At 40.5% G+C, this 18,966-nt stretch overlaps 1 protein-coding gene across 1 annotated transcript in view; it reads left to right on the top strand.

Moving 5' to 3' along the window:
- The window catches only part of LOC107123341 (utrophin-like), a 329,348-nt gene that overhangs the window by 228,221 nt on the left and 82,161 nt on the right, over positions 1–18,966 (top strand). Inside the window, exons 9-10 of the mRNA XM_015426582.1 lie at positions 10,005–10,066; positions 10,933–11,097. Coding sequence (XP_015282068.1) covers positions 10,005–10,066; positions 10,933–11,097 — 227 coding nt within the window. The remainder of the gene's footprint in view (positions 1–10,004; positions 10,067–10,932; positions 11,098–18,966) is intronic.

Raw genomic sequence — 18,966 nt, forward strand, 5'->3', positions numbered from 1 at the left:
GGAGCCTCTGTCCATTATTTTTGAGAATTCTTGGAGAACAGGTGAGGTGTCAGAAGATTGGAGGCAGGCAAATGTTGTCCCCATCTTCCAGTTTTTTCAAAGTGGGGTTGAACAATGCCATCAAATTATGTAGAAAATACATATAACACAGAGGAAGAGATGACTCCCCTTATGGACTGAATCCTTCCCACACAATTTTTTCACATTCTTCTTCCCCATATGACAGGAAGTGTGCCCTCATTGTGGGCCAGCACTGAATAACCCATTCAGCAGCAGGCATAAGTGACAACCACTGCGTTGGACCTTGCCGAATCAGATCTCTATACTCTATATCTACAAACACAAAGAAGGACTTTGGGGAGTTTGTACCTTAGGCTGGGCATGAGAACTTGTGTGACGAAGACTTCTACATTAACAGTGCTCTCTTCCCCGTTTTAAGAGAATTGTTAAGTACATGGCATTTGCAGCCCACATCTATCAGTCGCTTGTTAAGCTGCTTAAGTTCTTGAAACACTAACTTGTGTTTCCCAAAATTCACTGCAGTACTGTCAGCAGCATAAGATGACACTCTGTCTAAACTGAGACCATGTCCTGTAGCACACTACAGAGCTGTGCTGCAATTGCCTCACTGGTCTCCTTATTGTCATTATAGAAGTCAAGTAATCTTTCTTTAATTCCCTCCATTACAGAAAAGTATCAACCAGCAACAGCAAAGTATTTCCTGTTTCCTTTGTTGGACGTGTCACATCCTATTGAGAAAAAGTGTGTGGCATTCAAGTCCTCTAGCTACAATTCTATGGATTTTGGTTCCAAAATGTTCTCCACAATGGTGGTGACTTTTGTTCGTCCACAAGATATTTTTTTTGCTATGCCAGAATCAGGCAACATTCTTGGCAGCAGCTTATTGGTGCAGTCTTGACTTGCATAACTATGATGGTGTATAACACTGGTACACTTCTACCACTTCAGCTGCAGTAACCTGATTCGCCTGTGATGAATCTGGTTTATCGAAGAAGGTGGTCACTAATGGTGTCTGTCTATACTGGTTCTCCACCTCTTTGGGCTTCATACCTTTCACATGATTTATTAGGGCACCTTTCCCCTCATAACACAGAGATATCCTGCTGTGGCAACCAAATACGTTCTGCTGTTTGAATTGGCTTTCACTCAGCCATTCATCTTTAAAAACTGCACGGTATTTTTTTTCTTTTTTGCTTTGCCACTGCCTGAAGGACCCTCTCCACTGTCTGATGGACCTCCTCCATTTGTTATGACTTCTCACATTTTTGATGGGAACCAACCCTGAGTACCTCAACAGGGGAAAATATCCAGTCAGAGATCGCCTCTCATTCCTTGTAGGTGGAGCCCACAAATGTACTCACCAGTTTGACAGCTATTTGATCATACAAATACAGATGCAAAGAATGTTATTCCTTTACTTTAAGTGTATTTTACATTTCTCTCCAATGGGGACCCAAAGGGGCTTACATAATTTTCTTCTTCTCCATTCTATCCTCACAATAACCAACCTGAGAGGTGGGTTAGGCTGAGAGTGTTTGTCTTGGAAATAAAATATTAGGGCTATCACCCCCTTAAATGCTACCTAGCTCATCAATTGTATCCCATATAGCAATGGCCACCTCAGATGAGGGATTCTCTCTTCTTGCATGCATCCAGGTAATTCAGTTGCTTTCTAGATGCTGCTTCATAGTGAGTTGAGGATTGCAAACAGTCCAGTGGCACCTTTAAGAAGTGTGCCTGCACACAAAAGCTTATATCTAGAATTAAATTTTATTGGTCTTAAAGGACTCATTGTTCTTATTGTTTCAGACCAACATGGCCACAGCCCTGAATCAAACTTTGTTTACTTTAGGTGCAGATAAGAGGTAATTCTTTTGCAAATGGATGCTAAAGACAAGGGGAAAAGGGAAAGCAAATTATTTACATGCCAACTGCCTACTGAGTAGACCTGCTTAGACCATAGTCTCTCTCACCCTTCCTCCTCTCTCACACACATGCGCACACACAACTTCCCTCCCTTCTTTTTTAATGCATCCTCCCCTCCTCCTTGCCTCTTCCTAATAACGCTGGCTCACACACACCTGAAATTCTCTCTGTCAATCACACCAACTCCTCCTGGTGCAGGGAACTCCTTCAGTCTGAGCAGCAAGGAGAGGGCAGCTGCATGCAGCACCGAAGCTCGGGCCGTCAGGGTTGTTGCAGTCCTGCCCTGTATTTGATTAACAGGAGGCAGCTGCCTTCCTCCAATGCTGCCCTGAGCTCTCCTTCAGATTTCTCACCATTCTGGAGAGAGAGCCTGTTCTGTACAAAGAACTGACTGCAGCAGTCCCTGCACACACACACACAGCCACTTGCTCCAGAAGGACTGAAAGGCTGGGGGGGGGAGAATCAGATGCTTCATGATGAATAGCTGGGGCCAGGCAGCAACGTGCCCTAGAAGCCATGAACACACACACACACACACAGGGGACAAGTGGGAGGTAGAGCAATATTCCATGTCTGCCAGCCAACGGTAAGGACTAATTGAAGAACTGCTGGGAGGCTCGGTTAAAGAAGGGGACAGCTGGAGTCAAGGGGCAACTGTTCTCAAGCTGTGCTTCTGCAGGTGTAGTCAGGCACCTAAGTAAAGTTGTAAGTTGCTGCCTCCCCTCCACCTGACCCAGCCACGCACACACAAATGTAAAAGAAAAAGTGAGTGCCAACCAGTCAGCTTGAATGGAATAGGGTGAGCAGGCTGACATGCTGGCAGGCTTTGGACCCTACCAGGAGAGCTCTAACCTACCTCCTCTCGCTAACAAACAACTCAGCACTGTGCACAGGCTGCACAGTCCAGCTGTTAAACATAGAGGATGCTCTACCCTTAAACGTGTCTCCCTTCCATACAGACTAGGAGGGAGGAATGATAGAGCGACCCTTTTTGGCAGCCATTCCACCACCACCCCGGCTTCCTGATAGCCCTGAAGTGGGGGAGGGACTCCAAACTAGGTGATCCCCTGCCCCCAACTGAGGATTGACAACTCTGGAGGCAACAGGGGCTCCAAGATAGGGCAGGGTATCTCATGAGAAGACAGTAGTAGCTGTATGCAAACCAAGCTGGAGTGGGGCAAGGCAAGGAAGGGGCTAAGAGATCAAGGAGGCTCTGGGAAGGGCGGTCCTGGGGTTGAGCGGTATGGCCAGAGCCCCAGGGATAAAAAAGGGCAATGTCAGAAGAGACAGGGAGGTCAGGAATGCGAGCAGGTCGAATAAAGCTGAGGAGTTATAAAGAAGGAAGAAAGAAGAACCTGGGCAATATAAGGCTACCAAACCGGGACAAGCCTGATGGAATTGCCCCAAGGCAGAGGTGCAGCTCAGCTCCCTGAAGTTTGAAGGGGCACAGAATGGTGGGTGAAGGGAACTGTTCTCATGAGGAAGTCTGTGTGGACTTTGCTGCATCCAATAAAAAGGCATATAGGAACAACACTGAGTCCGTAGAACAAATTTAGAGTCCAGCGTCACCTTTAGGACCAACAAAGGTTTATTCAAGAGATGAGCTTTCATGTTGTACTTTGTTGGTCTTAAAAGCTCATAGCTTGAATAAACCTTTGTTGGTCTTAAAGGTGACGCTGGACTCTAAATTTGTTCTACTGCTTCAGACCAACACGACTGACTGCCTGGATCCACCATTGAGTCTGGTGAGTCTGCTGTCGATGGAAGTCAGTTATGATGTCCTGATGTCCCAGGGCGTGTTTGACAGAGATAAGGCAGATGGTGGTTGTTCAAACCCAATACAGGAATGATCAAAACAGATTATTGTTGTATTTCAGAAAAACAAAAGACTCCATTCGGTAATTCATTAACAAGGATAGTATGTGGGTAATTTTGGTATGGAAAATTGCAGCCTAAAGAAGAACATATGAGCGCATATCTCAAAGATGGGGTCAAATTAGGAGAAGGGTCTTTTGCTCCATTGCCCAACATTCTGGAAGCCAGAACAGAGGCTACCCAACCACACACTGTTCCTTATCCTCCTTTGGGGTTCTTCTGCATTGGCACCACAATCTGTCACTGAAAAACGAGCATCTTCTGTGTACTTTAGATTGTGTTCACCTGCAATGCCAGGACCATCCTAGAGGTCAAAATGCCTGTTATTCTTGTTCTTGCACATCAGTTTTGCTATTTTTAGCTTTTGTTATAATTACATTACTTTTTTCTATAAGAGAACAAAGTGGGGAGTATAATAGTTTTGATGACTTTGGGAAACAGACCTAATGCTTAATTGTGTTTTATGTTAAATTCAGAATTTTAAGGCACTGGGGATTGGGCTTGTATTTCTTAGCAATTATTGACAGCTCAGCAGCACACTATGTTAGCTCTGCAATTAATTTATGCAATCAAGGAAAGTTGCCTTTTTCACTTGACTTGCCTTTTTCACTTGACTATATCAACTATAGCTTCACCATACTTAATCATAATGACCATCAAAGGGGATATAAAGATGTGACATGGCATCTGCTATAATAATTGAGTTGATTTTCTGTGTGTGTGTATTTTCCATTTGATGGTTGCATTAAAATAGCACTGAAACGGGCAAATGATTTAAATAGCTACATCTGTTGATCGGTGGCTGGCCGGATGCCACCCCAGCTGCTTTGGCTGAGAGGCTGGAGGCCATGGTGAGATTGTTAAAACAGAGCTGGCTGAGACTGAATCCAGGCAAGATGGAGGTTCTGTGGCTGGGCAAGAATTCAGGTTTGGGATGTGCCCTTAACACCGGCACCAACTGTCAAGAGCTTGGGCATGATTCTGGATGCCTCCGTATCAATGGAGGCCCAGATCACAAAAGTTGCTAGACTGACATTTTTCCAGTTACGCCAGGCTGTACGCACCAAGTGCACGCTGGTGAACATGCTTGGCTGCAGTCTGCTCCATAGCCACTGTTATAAAGAGCCTTATCTAAGGCCTTCTGCTCCCTGACAGCAGCTACACAGTTCCCTAGGTGGTGCTGGTGTAGCTCAGGACATGCCAGATTAGGGCCACCAGGTCATTCCAAGTCCCTGGCCAGGAACTTTGGGGGGCATTACTGGAAGGGGTGGGGATGTCCCCAATATGATGATGTCATGCAGAAGTGACATCATCACATTGGGGACCGGCATCCCCGCTTTTTCCCAAAAGAACTTAAAGGGTCTCTTTAAATGCTTTTGGGAAGAAGTGGGGGGCCATGTGTGCCTGCACTCCAAGCTGCAAATTCATTACTTGGAGTGCAGGCATGTGCAGCCAGCCTTCTCCCCCCTCCCTCCCCCATACAAGATTTAAAGGACTCTACAGCTGATCAGCAAGCCATGTGCTCCCGCCAGTCAACTGGAGGGTCCTTTAAATCTTGCAGTAGGGGTAGCCACGGATGGTTGCTCTTGGGGGGGGGGCTTCCCTCTGCTTGCCAGCTGACTGGTGGCAGGAAGGAACCCCCGAAATCAGGGGTACCCCTGCTCAGACCGGGGGTCTGGCAACCCTAGATAAGATCGATACTGCAGTGGTTCTGCTGTTGACCTAGCTACGACTGAATGGCCCTGTCCTACTGCAGTCCTAAGGGTTCCATTCCTGCCCATGGGAGGGACAGCTCAGCCGCTGCAAGCTTCCCACATTCCAGCACTTTTCTCTCTATTGAATTGGGGATGGGGGCACCAAAACCCCTTGGGCTGCCCATGTGCTTAATACAGCTTCAGATTAGGAGTAACAGTCAGCTGTATTTGACAGTCAACTCTGCATAAAATGTATCTGTTTAGTAAATACTAATACATTGTGCATTCCTTGTTACTTTTCTAAATTACTATTAACCTCTAAAACTTAATTGGAATAGAATTGATCCTTGTACTAGATCAGTATCATGCTTTTTTCAAGCAAAGGAGTATTTCAGCTCACAGTGCAGAAAAGCAAGAAGCAATCTGCAGTGTATCAGTAATTCTTAATCTGATATTTTTAATGTACTCCAAGGTATCTATTTACTACACATGGATATTCTAGTGCAACCCGTCAGTGAATCAATATGTTTTCAAGAATTACTATCAATAAAACTGATTCAGCTGCACTTAGAAGACTTTTCTAACTGGAATTAGATACTAGTTTTTTGTTGTTTCTTTGACACATTAAGAAACAGTACCATTTGATTTTACTATGAATCAATAACTACAGAGCAAGCAATAGAACTCAGTCAAGGTAGTAGCTATGTACTAGACCATGTCTTTGAAAGTATACTTGTTTATATCAACTCCACCTATAGCTTAGGGGTTTAATAGCTGCTTGAATATGTTATGAACAACATATATTTGCCTTTATGAAAAAATCTATATTGTACAATTGAATACCTCCTTCTACTTCTGAAGTTTTGAAAATAATAATCATATGATATTAAAGCTTTAGGTATTGTTACATTTATTCCTGTTCTGAGTACCAGTTCTGTATGTGCATGCTGGTGGTGGAATGTGCCATCAAGTCACAGCCAACTTATGGCGACCCCCGTAGGGTTTTCAAGGCAAGAGACTAAGAGAAGTAATTTGCCATTGGCTGCTTCCAGGTCACAGGCCTGTTATTCCTTGGAGGTCTCATCTAAATACCAGGCCGACCTGACTTAGTTTCTGAGATATGATGAGATCAGGCTATGATGAGATCAGGTTATCCAACTCAGGCCTTTCTGTATATAGTTACATAATAATATAAATATCAGTTTTGAGAATATCTGTGATAAATGATAGTTGCCTGACCTTATAATCAGAAGAAATCTCCATGTGTTTGGACGCTAACCCTTACCCTGTTCATTGTCCCATTTAATTTTTTTTCTAGTTATAAATCAACTCGGATTAGTCCGGCCCTACATCAGTCTTTCAGCAGAGACTTGGAAACATATGGATTCATGTGGGTCATTTTGTATGTTGTTTTCCTAATTTTTGTTTCTCCCCATACTAACAGACAGAAGATTGGATTAAGGAATCATTCTTGTCCATAAATTCTGCGTGTGTATTAATTTCTGAACATTATGATAGGTCAGGCAGCACAAGGATATGATACTCACAAAATCTCTGCGGAGTTCAATTTAAAAAGACAATATTAAGTCATGTGTAAATTTTTCTGCAGCTTTTTCTGATAGAGTCTCCATTAAAATTAGCTAGACTTGTAAAGCTGGTAGGTGTGCTGATGCTCAGTTCTACTTCTTTTCATTGAGTTTCTCATAAGACAACTTCCTGGTGGATTTTGTTCCTTCATTTTATGAATTACCTACTTGCAGTGTAAGTCTAGAAGAAAGCTGTCAGGAGTAGGCAGGGCATTCCACTTCATTCCAGTTGATGCCCCCATTTACCATGGTGAGCCACCCCAGGGTGACAGAAACAGCTCAATGACAGTCAGAGGCTGGTGCCTTTCCCACAGCTCAGCTGACCAGTGGGGTTTTGGTGCTCCCCAACTGGTCCAGCTTCTCCACTGGCCAGCAGGAATTCCAGGGGGTGCACAATGAGTACCCAACCCATCCAAGGGGTAGAGACCCAGCTAGAGATCTGATTGGTCAGGAGAGGACAAAGGAGTAGGGTCCCAGCTGGAGGAAACCTCTAAGGGCTGATTGGCCCAAGCAGTAGGGAAGTGCAGCATATAAAGGCTGTGAGAGCCTATTTAAATCCTCTCAGCCTCAGGCCAATGGGGCGGTGTTTGAGGCTGCTCCTGTCTCGGGCCACACAGACAGACAGCATGGAGCTCTTTGATGGAAGGAGAAGGACCTGGGTACACACAACCTTTTTCTCTATATATCTAAGGCCTGAGGGTGTAAAAGGCCAGACTACACCTTCAGCTGGGAATCAGGAGGCGGCTCCAGCTGCCAGGCTTAGCTTCTTCCTTCTCCATTCCAGTACCCTGCTCTGCTGAAAAACAGCTGTATTCACCCATGCAAAATCCAGAAAAAGAAACAAAATCATGTAATGCCTTTTATTTAGACCAGCCCAAATGACAGAAAACATTATGCAGGCTTCTTAGTTCTTTGAAACCCTTCAACAGGCAAATGTTACAAAAATTAAAAAAACAAAGAAGGAAAAAGGCAATTTCCCCAGATCTTAAAAAGTTTAAGCAGAATGAAAAATATGGTTTATTGCTTCATTAAATCATGCTTAATTTGCCACTTGATAATATTGGACCACAGTGGCAATTTTAAGGGTGTTATATAAAACAGGTCTAGTGAAATTAATTTTCTAGTTAATCAGATTTAAATTTATACAGGAATAAGGAATCTTCTAGGCCATTAATATATGGAAACAGAAGTTGAGAAATGGATGGCACTAGATTTGAAAGCTCTGTGAGCAAGCTAAATTTATCTTACTTGTATGGTTGGATACATAAGATTTTGATGGGTTAAATGGTGGATTAAATTATAATATTCATTGCATTGGAATGCTATAAAACTAAGTGTAGTAGTACATTAAACTAATTTCTCTACGATCTTGAGGATGAGAGAAAGTTAAAGGTCACTTTGTAAGATGAGTATGTATCTATCTATACTGCTATTTTTCATTTGTAATTTGTGTTAGGAATATTGGGGAAATGCCTTCATTCAGGATAAAATAATCTCATTTAGTTTCTTGGTTTTAAATAATTTGATTTGACAGGGTGTAATTTTGTTTAGAGTGAGAGGGTGTTGTTCTTCACAAACTTGAAGGCTGAGGTACTTCCCAATGAACTAGTGCTCTGAAATTTGGTCCTGTCCAAGGTACAACAATTAACACAAAAATATGAAAATAGAACATTTATTTATTTAACTATTTATATATTTTCTCTCACTTAACTGGGCTCAACAGAAAATACACAAAATAAAGGAAAGCACAACCTTCACTTAAGGGCTACTGAAAGCATGATGAAAGAACTCTCCTTTGTGGAGCCTCTGAAACGATATAGTCACATAAGTGGTGTGGAGAAAATATCACAAATACCAGGTGATGAAGAGCTTCAGAGCTTCACACCACACCTTGAACTGTGCATGGAAACAAACTGGCAGCCAGTGTAAAGATCTTGAACTCAGGGTAACAGTCTTCTATTTGGTACTTCTCTCACTTCAAACGAAAGGACACAAAGCATAGTCAAAATGGATAACCAATTTTTCAACTACCCAGAGGGGTTACGTATGCCATATCATAGAAAAAAGAATGGCACTTGTAAATATTCTTCTCAAAACCAGAGATCAAATTATGCCACAAAATAGTTATGTTGCAACACTATATGCATATAGGAAACTGAAATTTTATTCATACAAGAGGCACTATAATAGCTGTAAAAGTTTGAAAAGAAGAGGTTTAGAAATTGTTCCCTGAAAAAGAAGGCTTGGAATCGACCTCCAAACTGTTTCAGGCCAATCAAATAGCTGAAATTTAGCTTTGGATAACCTCAGTACTAGATAACTGGAAACAGGCTTAATTAATAGCTAAGAATCAAAACATAAATCATTTATATATTATAACAGAAACTGCCATTCAGTTATGAGGAAGCCAAGCTGCATATAGGATGGAATGTTGCATTGTAGAAGTTCAGTTGTTGCTTCATTATTTGAACAAGAAGAATATCCTCTACTTTTAATATATATATTTCATTACTAGTTTCTATGTGTATTTAAGGTTGTTATTGTCAGAGTTAGAAAACCAGTATGGGGAGACAAAAGATTAATAATAAATACAGAACTGTTCCATGTGTAATCAAATTATTGTTTACCCAAAGGATACCTTGGCCCTTTTTATGCAGCAGGCTCTCATGCTCATATCACAGATTTTAAAATCTGGGTTATAGTTTGGTCTCTGAGACTACTAATGTAAACGCATGCCCCCATTTCCCTTCATTTTGTTGACCTAGTTGTATGGCTCCTTGGATCCTGTCCATTTGTAAGTCAGTATTAAAGCTGATTAAAGGACTTGTTACCAGCCCTCTGTAACTGTACCAAACTTTTGTTCTTTGGTGGCTGAAAATATGCATGGTTCTTTCTCACACAGTCACCAGACTCAAACAACTTGCTGGGATCACCCAAAAATGACTGAACTCTTCCAATCATTAGGTAAGCAAGCCTTTTCTTTTATTGAAAAACAGCAACAAACTGCAGAAGTGTTTATCTGATGTGTTTATTGAAGAACCTTTTCACTTGCATATGTGGCTGTGATGCCAGAGTCATATCTCTGCAATGATGGCTTACTGTCATGTTTTATGAAACTGCATTTAAGTAGATGCTCTCACTGTACACCGTTAATGATGCACCAAGTTTTTCTATCAGTCTGTTAATTGTGCAAAAACTTTCTAAAATCTTTTTAATTGAAATAGATTATGCTTGGGTGAGCTACAATCACTTCAGGCCAAGGATATTTAGAGGGTGCTTGAAGAGGTGTGACATACCATCTGACTGTTCAACACTTGCCCATCACAGCTTATAATATCCAGTCAACAAGATTAACCAGATGCGTCCAGGAGATGTGGAATGCTTTAATAGAGGGGGCAGTCTCAGATCCTATGGAGGCTTCAGATTATATCCAACTATTACCCAGTTAAAACACCCCTTTTGGGAGCGAGATGAATTGGTTGCCCATTTCTACGCATTTTTGGATGGCACATCTTTCTTGATCCATTGCAGTCAGGCTTCTGCCCCACTTTTGTGACTGAACCTGCCTTGGTCACCCTGGATTGACAATTTTGTCTGGAAAATTTTGATTCTCTTGGACTTGTTGGATTTTTAAATCATTGACCATAGTATTTTCTGGTCACTTGTCCATATTGGCAGTGGAAAGCACTCCACTCTAGTAGTTCTGAGCCTACTGGTGGAAGACCTTAAAAGGTGACACTGGAACACTTATGCTCTGTCCAGTGGGATCTATTAAACCTCAGAGTTCCATCTTGTCTCTATGCTATGTAATATGTCCATTAAACCATTAGGAAAGATCATCCAGACGTGTCATCTGTGCACTGATGGTGCTCAGTTCTACTCCTTTTCATTTAATTCACCTGTAACAGTGCATATTGTAAACATCCTGGAACTAGTAATGGATTGCATGAGAGCTAAGAAGCTGAAACTCAGTTCAGATAGCCATACACTGGCAGGTAGGTGATGTGCCCAGCCAAGAAGATCGTGTTCTTCCTTCAGGATCAAATTTGCATCTTAAGAGGTGCTTTTAGAACTATGTCAATCCATTCATGCTCAAATGCTGACCAATAATAGAAGCACCTGTAATCAGTTTCAATTAGAGGCCTTGTTGGAGTTGAGATAATTTCTGGGAGCAATTCAGAGTTGCATTATTAGGATATTTCCTTAACATATGCTAACATTTTATCTTCTATGTTATTTCAGCTGATTTGAACAATGTACGTTTCTCTGCTTACCGTAGGGAGAACCAAAGTTCAGGAGGAAATGCAGAAAAATGCTTGCCAAGATCCTGAGATACTCAAGGCAGCAATAAATTATTATCATTCACATGGTGCAGCAGTTAGTGGGTTATACCATTTCATACTGTAGGTGATGGATTGTATTTTTGAATCCTTCTCTCGTAGAAAAAATAAACAGCTGAAGACTCCACATGGCTTAAGTGGTCTGTTTCATTACAGTTTTCAATCAGTCGATCAATCATAAGCTTTATTGCATTAGCAATAAATTACAGTTTTATAAATCAACAAGTTTAGTAATTAATAGCATCTCAATATTAAAGAATTCTTCACTCCATTGACTATCAGCAGAAAACATGCTGCAATAGCCAGGTTTTACAGGCTTTCCAGAAGGCTAAATAAAAAAGGACTATGATATACAGTGTAAGAGAGGCTGTTCCAAGTGGCCATGAATAAAGACTGGTTTTGCTGACGCCATCCGGCCTACCCTTAATGAAGAAATTTATTTATTTATTTATTTATTTTATTAGATTTGTATCCCGCCCTCCCCTTGACAGGCTCAGGGTGGGTTCCAACAGTAAAAGTGCAATACAATTAAAACCATTTTAAAACACAATGTAAAATAACATGACATAACAACACAACACATAAGTCAAAGTACCATACCACTCTAATAAAAGTCAGATGCTTCAGTGGTTGATGATGTTAAAATCAATTTTTGGTATAAAGATCTTTAAATTTAGGATCCCAAGGACCCAGGCTACAGGTAGACCCAGGCTACAGATGGAGGGGGCCTGAGGGGGGGAACGTTTGCTGCCTTAACCAAAAGCCCGGCAGAAGAGCTCTGTCTTGCAGGCCCTGCAGAATTGTAATAAATCCCGCAGGGCCCTGATCTCACACGGGAGGTCATTCCAACAGGCAGGGGCCAGGGTCAAAAAGGCCCTGTCCCTGGTCAAGGCATGTTGGATGTCCCTGGGGCCGGGGACCACCAAAAGATGTTGATTGGTGGACCTCAGTCAGACATTGTTGAGCTTACCTACAGTGGTCAGAAATGCAAGAATAGCTTTATAGGTAATAACCAGCACTGAACCCAGAAGCAACTAGGACACCATCACAATTGCTTCTGTGTTGTGACTTTATGATCAAATTCTACCTCAGTAAGCAAATGAGCAGTCATATTTTACACCACTTAAAGCTTCGGAGTTGGCCTTGAGGATAGCTTTACTGAGGGCATAATAGAGTAATCCAGAGTAGAGATTACTAGTGTGGATCATCTTGGCCTGATCAGGTGAGCCAAAAAGAGAGGACAGTTTCTTAACCAAATGTAGCTGGAAAAATATACTCTTTGCCAAGGCTTTGTTTTTAAAGGAAAAAGGCATCAAGGGCTGCACCAATAGCCATACAAAAAGGGTCAAAAAACCAATGGTGCAAGGAAGAGAATATTGATTAGATAGTAATAGGATAAAATAATTTTTATATGGGCTTGGAATATGTATTTTTTCTTTTACTTTATTATCATCTAATAAATATTATCTTTCTTACACCGTTGGATTTTTATCCCTTTTTTATATTTGTTTTTAAAGAATTTATTTTAAAGTATAGTTTTGTGTCTAGAATCACCTCAAAATTGCTCATATGCTCATAGAAAGTAGAATTCAGGATATCTAAGGCATGATGAAGGTCAGTCTGTTCTAAAACACTAGTTCTACTGACTGTGTTAATTTAATTTCAGTTTAATTTCAACTCTGCCACCCACTGTTTGTGTCTTAGACCATTAACAGTTTAGTAGGTTTAGTTAAAATATAGCTAGATATCATCAGCATATTTATTCATTTAAAATTATATAACCTGCTTCTGTCTCTCCTCCTGGTATCTAATAATGCCAAACTGAAAGCACCACCAAAAGATTAGCTAAACTGAGTTCCTATGCCATCGTGTGGGTTCATACAAGGCGAGGCAGTCATTCAAGTATGACACCTACATGCAAAACACCAGAGGCTCTCATTTAATGCTCTGATGTGTATGGTAAATAATATGGTGACAAAATAAACCCTTGGGGGCACACCTTGGTTTAAGAGGCCAGCCAACCATTTCTGCATCTCTTCCTTTTCTGTCAGGAAAAAAAGATCAAATCCTCTGCAGTGCCATGTCTGTAACCCCTATTTTCTTCCTAATCAGTGTAATAAAACAGACAGGGTTGTTTTCAGTTCTGTTTTAAGAATTCTGCTTGTTTTCAGATTTCTGCAATCCAAACCATATTGCACTCTTTATTGGATGTCCCATCCTGTCGATTGCATTTGACTTACACTATATAATCCACATTGAGTCTCAGTGAGAATGGTGGACTATAAATAATGTAAAGAAAGAAAGAAAATAGTGTCAGTGGCTTTTGCTAGATCCAGCAAAGTCAATACAGAGGATCTAACTGTAATGTGAAATCAATCACTGTAACTAATGCCATCTCTGTCTCACAATCAGGCCAATGAAATGAGGTCAAGGGCAGAAGCATCACTCTGGCATGTCTGGAGTTGTTCTACCCCCATCCACTCAGTTATCTTGCCCAAGAATGGCAGGCATGTCATAGGCTTATACTTGACCAAATTATTGTTCGCCAGAGAAGGTTTTTTAAAACAAACAAAACAAAAAAACCCACTAAGGTCATACTATTGCCTTCTTGAAGTTTTTAGGGAAAGTATCCAATATTAAAGGTATACTAATGCTCCTGGTCAAACGAATCCTAATCTTATTCTTGCAATATTTAAGCAGTCAGAAATGGTGTAAATCTGTTTTGCTCATGGTGGTCTTCACAACCCACTTTGGTTAAGGAGTAACTATGCAAAAATGGTGACTTGGACATGAGCACTTGAAGCATATTTCACTAGAATTTCTAACATTTATATTTGTTTATCTTGCGGGCACAACTGTAATCCTTAAACCCATTTGGTCAAGCATTTTTAGATATCTCTGACTCTAGTTTGTTCCATCACTGTCCCTTGGCAATAGCTGAGGTCATCTGCTTTGGCACTAACATTCTGCACTGTTAGGGAGAAAATAGCTGCATTGCAGAAGGTTTTGGCTACAAGTAATCATGTGATTCCTTACTATTAAAATTGTTTTTGTTTGGGGGCAGCAGTTGAATTTAATTATTAATAGGATTCTTCATAAAACTCACCAGTGAAAGCTTCTGTGTTTGGAGGAGGCATGAGAAATAAGCAGGACTTCTGGAACTGATTTAAGGAATGGAATGGAAGGAGTCTGTGCCAGTTCTGGTTGAGATAGTGACAAGCTTCTATCGTCATTGCAGTTTGTCGCTCAGTGCAGTACTCCCCCCTCCCCATAAAATTCCATTGCAGCTGTTCTCTTGAAGAAAACAAAGGGATGCACTGAGCAGTGCCACTGGTCTGGGTACAGTCTCTCAATGAGGCCAGGTATTAAGAACTAAGCATGTCTCCTTCTCTCTACGTAGCCCCTTCCTAAAGTCTGTTCTAGGTCATGCTCATTATACAGAATCTTACAAACTATAGGTAGTTTAGAACTCTGTTGTCTGTGCAAAAATGCATTGGCTCAAGCTGGCTGTCAGGACCACACAGTTGAAATATAAAACTGCTTTGTAAATCTATACATAATTTTGTTCTGGGAATGTAAACAGTAGACAATACGAACTTTGAGTATTTATAGAGAACATATAAATACTGATTTGAGATGGCTGCAGATTCCTTCAGTCATGGACTGATCTATTCTTGTGTTTCAAGCAGAAAGGCCATAGTGCAGATCTGTTCTTCAAACCGTGATTGCTTCAGTCAAACTCTATTTTGTAAAGGGGGGATAAGGCCAGGGCTGGAAGAAAAAGAAGAGTTAGTTTCTATACCCTGTTTTTCTCTACCTTAAGGAGTCTCAAAGTAGCTTACAATTGGCTTCCCTCCCTCTTCCCATAACAGTCACCTTGTGAAGTAGGTGGGGCTGAGAGAGTTGTGAAACAACTGTGATTGGCCCAAGGTCACCCAGCTGGCTTCATGTGGAGGAGCGGGGAATCTGCTGCTCTTAACTACTACATCATGCTGGCTGGAGGGGAGAAATGAAGTAGAAAACATAGTGAGATAATATTCAGACACTGCTCAGTAGGTTAGTAGTAGCACTTTTATTTTTAGTCCAGCTTTCCCAGAAAACGTCTTGTCTGTGTGTTGACAATTCAGCTGACAGGTTACTAGAAATATCTCTCATACTGCCAGTGTGCAGAATGACTACAAATGACTCAGCTTGGTGGCCTGCCTCTCCAAATCTAAACACAACCTTTCCTTTAAAGTAATCCCTCTGGAAGAAAGAGGCAATCTTCCATGTATACTCCTCCTTTTAAAAAACTTTTAAACGGCTTGGAATGTGGAATACCCTTTGCAGTACAGAAGTCTGTTAAATTAGATGTGAACTAAAGCTACCTAATTCAGTAGCATATTATCTTTGCAAAACCATGACTTTTTTCAACTTTAAAAGAAAGCTACCCAACACATTTCAATATCATAGGGTAGAATAAATATTACATAGTACACCAATAGCAGGAAAACCAAGCAAATTAAAAACTCTAAAACATTGCTGCTTTTTATTTCTGGTAGGTGAATATGGGCTACAGCTATCTCTTAGACACCATCCAAGCCAAGCAGCCGTGTGACTTTCATATAGGGAAAATGATTTCCCATAATTTAAATGCAGATAGCTTATAAAGGTGTCAGTGTGTGTAACACTTTAGATAGGCTAATGCACTAAGGAAAGAAAGTGTCAGATTGAATCACTTAGAATAGGGGGTCATCATCTGACTGTTAGATGTGACAAATTGCTGTCACAGCTTAACAGAGGCAAACTGTGAAGGCCTTTTGGGGGGGAAACTGCAAGGACAAATTTGAAGTTACAGTCTCAGTGCCTCTGTTAACAACAGGTTCTTCAGCAGAATGCCTTTTGAGTTGTAAGTGTGAAAACAGACAGTTCCACTGGTGATGGGGGTGGACGAATCCTTGAAGGGTAGCTACTGGGCAGCAGCAGTAGTGGAAGATGGCACGGGCGCAGAAGGCAGCAATGGTAAACCAATTCTGACCAATTCTTACCTTGAAAATGCTGCATTATTTTATCATTCACAGAGTGCTGTACACAGAAATTTCCCCCACAAGTATCATGTACCATACTTTCCTTACTCGCTTGTCCATTTCAGGTGTTTTTACATGTGCATGGGCTATTGACATTCTATCAGCAGTGAATAGATTTCCCATAAGATATATCTTACTAAATGGAACCCCTTTTGGCATGACAAGAGTGGTTCCAGGATCCTATAGTAGTTTTATATGAAGGGTTTCTTTTGGTAGCTTAAATATCTTGATGTTTATAATTGGAAATTGCCACCAGATATGAATGAAAATGCATTAGAATATTTTCCCTTATTGCCATCTTCATTGAGATCTTTTAATATCCTTAGGAAGACTGATCCACTAGCTTTCTGAAATATACACTAACAGGTCCTTTCCCCATCTTTCTTTATAAACAGTTATTTTTAATTATGCAACAGGAAGTACAGTGTACATGGTTGCTGCCACTAAGAACTCTGTCTGTAAGGGTGTAATTGAATTAATTCAAAACTACTAGATATATTTATACAAGTTTTCTTACTCTGTAAAATTTCTGATTTGTAAATATTGAAAAATGGCAAGACTACATCTTTCTGACTATGTGGTATGTCCACAAAGGACCTAATAGTACCATCTTTAATAATAACTGTTATTCTACTCAAACTTGTTTATACCCAGACACCAAAATTATTTTGTTGGAAGGCTTCAGTAGGGATGGGTATGAACCGGCTCACGAACATGAGAAGCTCCACGAACTCTGATGCAGTTCATGGTGTTTCGTAAAGAGCAGAAAACAGGTTTAAAATGTCCCAGGTAAAGAAGCCATTAACCCCCCTGCTTTCTGCTCTCCACAAAAAAACTGCTTCCCGCCACTCAGCTGTTAGGTTTAAATGGCTCTGAGCCATTAAACCCTCCAGTTCTGCCCCTCGTCCTTGAAGTAGCAGGGAGCAGATCCAGGGCCTTTTAAACCCTTCACTTCTGCTCTCCCCTGTAGCAGCTCAGCAGTAGAGAAGGATATGGGCTGCCCACTGCAAGTCTCACGGGACCCCCACTTGTAGCATCATAATAGTCATCATGTTTACTGCATTACTTCATGATGTAATCTAGGTTTCTTTTTATCATAGATGAATTTATCAAATACAGTTGGAATTTTCTGTAGTACAAATTTACTAACTTCTAATGGGAGAATAGTCATAATAAAAAGAATTTTTGACAGGATTTTCATTTTGATTACTGAAATCCTGCCAAGCCATGATAACTTGTAGTTAGAACAGTTATTCAGATCACTTAAGAACATAAGAGACGCCAATGTTGGATCAGGCCAAAGGCCCATCCAGTCCAACAGTCTGTATCACACAGTGGCCAGAAATACCAGTGCCATCAGGAGGTCCACCAGTGGGGCCACTTTTTATCACTTAAAACTATTATTGTGTTCCTCAACTGCTGATTTATACCAGAAAGGATCATGAAATCTTCCTTTTCACTTTCCTCTGAGGAGAATGTCCTCAGCAGTTTTTTTTAGAAAAAAGCTATCTTTGAAGTCATCAGTAAGCCAAGTCATTGGCCTCCAAGCATGCCCTCATCATTGCTGAGGCAATGTATATTTAGGCTACATGTCACCCTGATTGCCTGAACTACTTTAATCTAAAGACATGCAACTAGTTGAGCAACAGCTAATTGAGGAGAAGTGATTTAATGTGGGAAAAGTTATGTTCCTGGCTTAATATCAGATATATACTCTGTATTGTACTGTGATGCTTCTTGCTGTTTGAAGTAACGGAGAATGACAAGTCATATATTAAGACATTTCTGATCTTTTTAGATATCCTACTATCTATTTAGCTATTAGGTAATTGCCCTGATCTGAATGACCCAGGCTAGCCCAATCTCGTCAGATCTTGGAAGCTAAGCAGGGTGGGCATTAGTACTTGTATGAGTGACCATCAAGAAGTTCCAGGGTCACTATGCAGAGGAAGGCAATGACAAACCACCTCTATTAGTCTCTTGCATTGAAAACCTTACAGGGTTTCCATAAATTGGTTGATGTGACAGCACATTATTTTTTCATTTTTAAATTTTTTTTAGAAAACAAGATAATGATATAGAAGGGATTATGTAACAAGTTATATAAATCAGAGGTTATTATACATTACAAGGTATGTAGAACAGAGAGCATTTCTCCCCAGCCTTCATTATAATTTTTAAGATTTACTATAAAGTACAATAATCCTTACTTCAGACATTTTAAATTTCAAGTTCCATAACTTATCTATTTTGTTGGTGTTGTTATTAATTTCATCATTACTACATATTCTATATTTCATAGTTCAACATTTCTGCATACTAGCTATAGCTTTTAATATACCAAAGTTTAAAGGAAAGTCTACTATATATCTCACAATGAAAAATAAAATATACTTTGTTCAAAATCCACATTATTATTATTATTATTATTATTATTATTATTATTATTAGTAGTAGT

This window comes from Gekko japonicus, unplaced genomic scaffold (genome assembly GCF_001447785.1).
Source record: "Gekko japonicus isolate JY-2015 unplaced genomic scaffold, Gekko_japonicus_V1.1 scaffold1564, whole genome shotgun sequence".
Taxonomy (NCBI): Eukaryota; Metazoa; Chordata; class Lepidosauria; order Squamata; family Gekkonidae; genus Gekko; species Gekko japonicus.